Source organism: Gavialis gangeticus, unplaced genomic scaffold, assembly GCF_001723915.1.
Source record: "Gavialis gangeticus isolate Ggan-Ray unplaced genomic scaffold, GavGan_comp1, whole genome shotgun sequence".
Classification (NCBI taxonomy): Eukaryota; Metazoa; Chordata; order Crocodylia; family Gavialidae; genus Gavialis; species Gavialis gangeticus.
In genome coordinates, this window is record NW_017729031.1 from 35,515,912 (window position 1) to 35,521,390 (window position 5,479).

At 44.7% G+C, this 5,479-nt stretch overlaps 1 protein-coding gene across 3 annotated transcripts in view; it reads right to left on the reverse strand.

The window, feature by feature from the left end:
• TMEM177 (transmembrane protein 177) overlaps window positions 1-5,479 on the reverse strand; it is a 28,922-nt gene continuing 23,443 nt past the window's right edge. The window contains exons 1-2 of one of the 3 annotated variants that reach the window (XM_019522620.1): window positions 4,692-4,785; window positions 1-1,148 (exon numbers count right to left, since the gene is read on the reverse strand). In XM_019522620.1, coding sequence (XP_019378165.1) covers window positions 187-1,134 — 948 coding nt within the window. In that variant the 5' untranslated portion in view covers window positions 1,135-1,148; window positions 4,692-4,785 and the 3' untranslated portion in view covers window positions 1-186. Of the gene's footprint in view, window positions 1,149-3,890; window positions 3,939-4,691; window positions 4,786-5,479 lie in introns of those variants that run through there. The other 2 variants (XM_019522623.1, XM_019522622.1) reach the window with 2 other exon arrangements.

A 5,479-nucleotide genomic window follows, 5' to 3' on the forward strand; every position in this document is an offset into this window, starting at 1 on the left:
GACTTTTGAAGTAGGTCTTTAATATTTTAAGGGAAGGATTTTATTCACAAAATGAGTAACAACGACTTCCACACTATATACAGAAAGAAAAATTGGAGCACTAATGAAGATGCAAAGGGGGTGGGCAGGAGGTGGAAAGACAGCATGGAAGCATTTCAAGAGAGCACATAATTAACAAGTTTAAAATTAATCACTCTTTTCCAACTCTTGGGACATGTTTAGAATATTAATGATCAAGTCTCTTCTGGAGGTGAATGGAGCGTGCTTTAATCTGAACAAGTTCCTGGGGAAAAGATTACCGCTGGGGGCATACACGCGCTGCCCCTGTTTGCCCATAAGAGCACGAATAATCCTGTTGCGAGACAGGACTTTGTCATAAAACTCCACCCCACCTCTGGCATAGTCTTTGGAAATGGCAGCTGCCTTTCGGTCCGCCCTGTAATCCAAAGAGCGGCTCACTGAATCAGAAGCAAAATGGTAGCAGAGAAGTCCAATCGTGGCAATAATCAAGTTAAAAATGATTCGTAGTGCCAATGGGCTAGAATACAAGTCCAGATGTTGCTTTATCGCCACCGCTGAGATGAAGGTGCCAGCTAAGCAAGTGGGAGCCACAGCTGCCTTAATGATGGGGCTGTTGGTTTGCAAGTACACAACCTCTCTGGAGATGGCAAATTTCTGAGCCTCCAGTGAAAATGTCAGGGCATCCTTCAGAGCATGCCCTTCTTTACTGTCCCAGTCTACTTCCTTGTCATTTATTATGACAACATGGTTGACGATTCCTTGTCTGTCCTCAGCTGTGCTGAAGTTTGCAGGGATGCCCACCAACGAACCCAAGGGCAGCCATGAGATCCCAGCGCTCACGGGGTGGAAGCAGAAAGCCACAAAGGCTCGGTAGCGATGGGCAGATGCCACACCAACATCTTTAAGGACGTCATGGAGGAGGCCTTGCAGCCTCTCTGAAAGCTCTACTGGCTGCCCTTCGATCCAGGTTTGATACAACAGTTTGCATGTCTGTTCGGGAAAGATATGATGTAAAAGGTTAGCACCAAACAGTCCTGTGCAGGAGGTGGCCAAAACAGCTGTCCTGTGCTTCTGTACAAATGTAGCTGCTTTCCACAGGAACCGAACAGCCATAGCCCTCACCCAACCTGTTCATAAATAAGACACAAACAGGGAATTAAAGGATGCATGTCGCAGCCCTTTCTAAATGAGGTTTAAAAACAAGAAAAAGAAAAAGCAAGAGAGGAGAGCACAACAACCAGGAAGATACCTCAGTCTATACACATACAGATAAGGAGGCAAGACAAGAATACTACAATTGCAGGAAAACCAGCATGTATGTCACACAGATTTAGTCTCATACTCTTTGGCTTCAATTAATTCCTTCTGTTCTTCCATGAAACTTGTTTGCTGTGCTACTCTTATCACAATGTCATCTGTTGACAAACTCTGAAGGTAGTGGTCTGTATGCACTCAATACCCTACTAGAACAATGTCAAAGATCCGGCCCGCATTTCATCTGGCTTGCGAGGCCCTGGGAAGGGCCACGAATTCAGAAGAGAGGTAAGCAAGGGCAGGGTCCATTGCTGAATCTGGGATACAGAGCCCTGCCTGGGGATATGCTTCTGTGGTGGGGGAGTAAGGGGTGATAGAGGGGGGTGACTGCTGCGTTAACCCCCATGCTGCCACTACCATTGGAGGTGGTTTGAATCTGGTCTGTGAGGATTTCTGCTGCCTAGATCCTGCCTGTGGAGTTGGGAGAGTTTGACACCCCTGCTATAATGGGCTTTTTGCCTGCACCATCCGCTCTCCCACCAGACCAATCGCTGAATCCCAGGCTGGCATGGACTGCAGACACATCCTGAATAATACAGCCAAAGAATTTCGCCAAAGTACCCCTGTCCTGAGCCCAGCACTTTGTGTTTGGCTAAACCATACCTTTCAGAAAGGCTTTGTCTTGATTTGAAAGCACCAAGTGATGGAAGAACCACCCCTTCCCTTGTTAGTTTGTTATGGTGGCTAATCATCCTTTTCAGCATGAGTGTCTTATTGCCTGCCAATCTGAATGAGCCTGATCTAAGCTTCCAAGTACTCCTTCTTGTTATGTCTTTCTCTTTCAATATCCAGCGTTTTCCCTTCACGGCAGTACTCATATGCTGTAATTAAGCCACCTCTCAGTCTAAGTCTCTCACTGTAAGACATTCTGTCCAGCCCTCAAAACATTTTTGTGGCTTTTCACTGCACGACTGCAGAGGGTTCAATATCCCTTTAAAATACGTACATCAGAAATGTTTACAGCGTTTTAGTCCTGGCTTTCTCAAACCCACAGTAGTATCACCTTCCTGCTCCTCAATACTGCCGTTTATGCAGCTAAAGATCACATTAGCTCATTTTGTCACAGCAGTGAATTGAGAGCTTATGTTCAATTGATTGTCCACCACAATCCCCTCGAGATCCTTTTCAGTCATTGTTCTCCTGAAAACAGTCCTCCATTCTTTGGATACAGCTGCCACTCTATCCTTGCTGCTTGGAGAGACAACACTGCATTTTGCTATATGAAAGCTTATTTTGTCTGAATGGCCACAGCTTGCAAAGCATGCTGGATTACTCCTTGTCATATACCATTCCTACCCATTTTTGCATCATCAGCAAATTATAAGCAGCAATTACATATTTACTTTCAACATTAACCAACGCTTACACTGGTGATCTGGTCTTCACATGAATGCTTTTACAACTCCACAAGACACATTTTCTTACTTGATACTGATCCTCCTGCTGTTGATTATTTTTTAGACTGTAAAACTTAATGCGTGCATGTGCTCTTTATTGGAACTGTACGGTGCTCATTTTTTTTTTCAATCAAAATGCTGTACGATATCAAGTCAAGCACGTTGCAGTCATTTCAGTAGGACACCTATGCAGTCAACTTTTATCAGCCAAACTTGTAACCTCCTTAATGAATGAAATCAGGTTTAACAAGGCACATTCTCCTCAGAACAATGTCAATTTGCATTATCCGTCGCGATGCGCTTCACCTTTATACAGTACTTTCCACTTGAAGAGAGACAGACTTCTTAAAAAAAAGAAAGATTTTCAATTTTTATACCTTTGGGTTTGCACTGCAAGTGATCCTGTTTAAACTACCAACTTTTTTTTAACTATAGAAAACCCTCAAATTTTTAGCTTTTCCCATTATGATGTGAAAAACTAATTTTCAAAGAAGTTTTCACTGAAAAGGAAGTTGAACTTCTTTTCACTTGGAAAAGAAACTTCATTTTCACTGAAAAAGAACTCGAAAAGCTAATTTTCAAAGTTTTCTTTGAAACTTCATTTTCACTGAAAAAGTCAACACGTGCTGGCCAGTTGTCAAGGACTGCTAAAGTATAATTCAAGCACAAAAACAAATATTTTCAGCAGAAGCCAAGGGGCTACTGAGAAACACATTACCCTAAATATTTAGAGCACCAGTTCAGTTGATATCTCTCAGGTGCTTTATTTTTATTCATAAATCTCACACAGCATACTTGCAGGGAAGGCAGCCGAAACCTAAAACTAAAGGACAATGTTTAGGGTCCGTCTCCTGCAGTTCTTACTTTCCTGATTATTCCCGCTGAAGGCATATATGAAAGAAGGGATGGTCTGAGACAAAAAGAAATGCAAAAGTCTAGACCTCTTGGTTCAGAGATGATACCTTTTATTAGACCCACTGAGACATTAAGGAAGAGCACACGCCAATTGCAGATGCTTTTTCAGCCTGGCGAAGGGTATTTACACCCAAAAACTGGCAAGGAAGAATTTTCTCCAACTATTTGAGTGGGTCTAATAAAAGATACCGGATTTATCCAAACAACCTGCCCATGTCTTTTAGGTCAACACAACCTACCTACCCCGCTATAAGGATTGACAACACACACGGTGCCCAACAGGTGGTGAATTTTCATGTTTCTTTCTGCCTCATCCTGCATAGATTCCTTTCTAATATCATAGAGCATCTCAGGGGTACTTGGTAGCCATGTTGGTCTCCGAGATAAGACCACATATGAAAAACTAGAACTCTAATAATCCCTTTTATTAGGCCTTCTGGGAAATCACAAGAAAATGGTCCTTTCTGGCAACCTTTCAGGCTCAACGGCCCTTCATCAAGCTCTGGGAATAGCACAGACGATAAAAAGTTATTTTTTGGTCTCTGAGATAAGATGACACACACAAAAAAAGGAACGCTTGGCTCCAAAATCATTCCTTGCATTAGACCCAGCTGGAAATTGCAAGAAAACTGTCCTTTTCTGTAAGCTTTCGGGCTCAATGGCCCTTGATCAGGCTCTGGGGAAAGCAGAAGTTTGGAAATAAACTTTATTTTCGCACCATTTCCTTGTGGTTTCCCAGCGGGTCTAATACAAGGCATCCTCGTAGAACCAAGCATCACAGATTGTACCTCATCATAGTGAATATCTGCAACCCCCAAAAAATTTAGCACATCAATGGCAATACTGACATCATTCCTACTTTTTTTCCCCCCTCCTCTACCGCAAATCCCGGGGTCCGACTTTTAGGCCAGGCTTGTCCTCACTGAGGATCAGACACCCATTACTGCTGCCGACCCTCCAGGCTACACCCCCCGCTGCTTCGCTTCCTGCCCCTCCCCCCTTCGGGGCGCGCACACACGAGTTAACTCTTGCACCCGGACTCACCCGCGCCAGGCAACGCCGCCACCAATCCCCGCCGCTGCCGTCAAGCAGGCCGTTTGCTCGGGGCAGCCGTCAAGCAGGCCGCTGGCGCGCCAACTGTCGCAACGCGCCCCCGGGGGCGGGAGTTGCCATGGCAACGCCACGCGTTCGCAGCCGGGGGCGGGCCTCCCTGAGAGCCCAGGGGCTGCTGCAGTCGCACGTGTCGGGATGGAGGCGTTTATCCCCCCCCCGAAAGATGACTTTGCAATTGCAACAAGCCATCAGGACTCTTAGTGGAGACGACGTCTTTGATTAGACCAGCAAAATTTTTGCAAAATAAATAATAATAATTCTTTGCAAAAATCTTGTTGGTCTAATCAAGGAGATCCTCTCTACCACGAGTTTTGCTCTAGACCAATGCGGCTACAAGCTGGGTGCCTCTTTGCAAGTGCAAGGGCTTCCCTTTCCTCCTGCTGGAATTGGGCTGAAACAGGGGTGGGGAGGGAAGTGTTCAGGTTTCCCTTCAGACAGCTTTAGGCAAAAGGGAAAGAGAAAAAGGAAACGCCTGTTTTCAGAAAGTTTTAGGCAAAAGGAAAAGAGGGGGGAAAAAGGGAAAGGAAACCCATTTTCAGAATGTTTTAGGTAAAAGAGAAAGAGACAAAAAAGGGGAGAGAAAACAAACCAGTTTTCAGAAAGTTTTAGGGTCCACCTTTTTGGCTGGAAAACAAAGGGGGGGAGAATTACACAAATGATTCAAATAAACTGACTGTATTGAAAGATTTTTGTATGGAAAAGGTGGGGGGGGGGGGGGG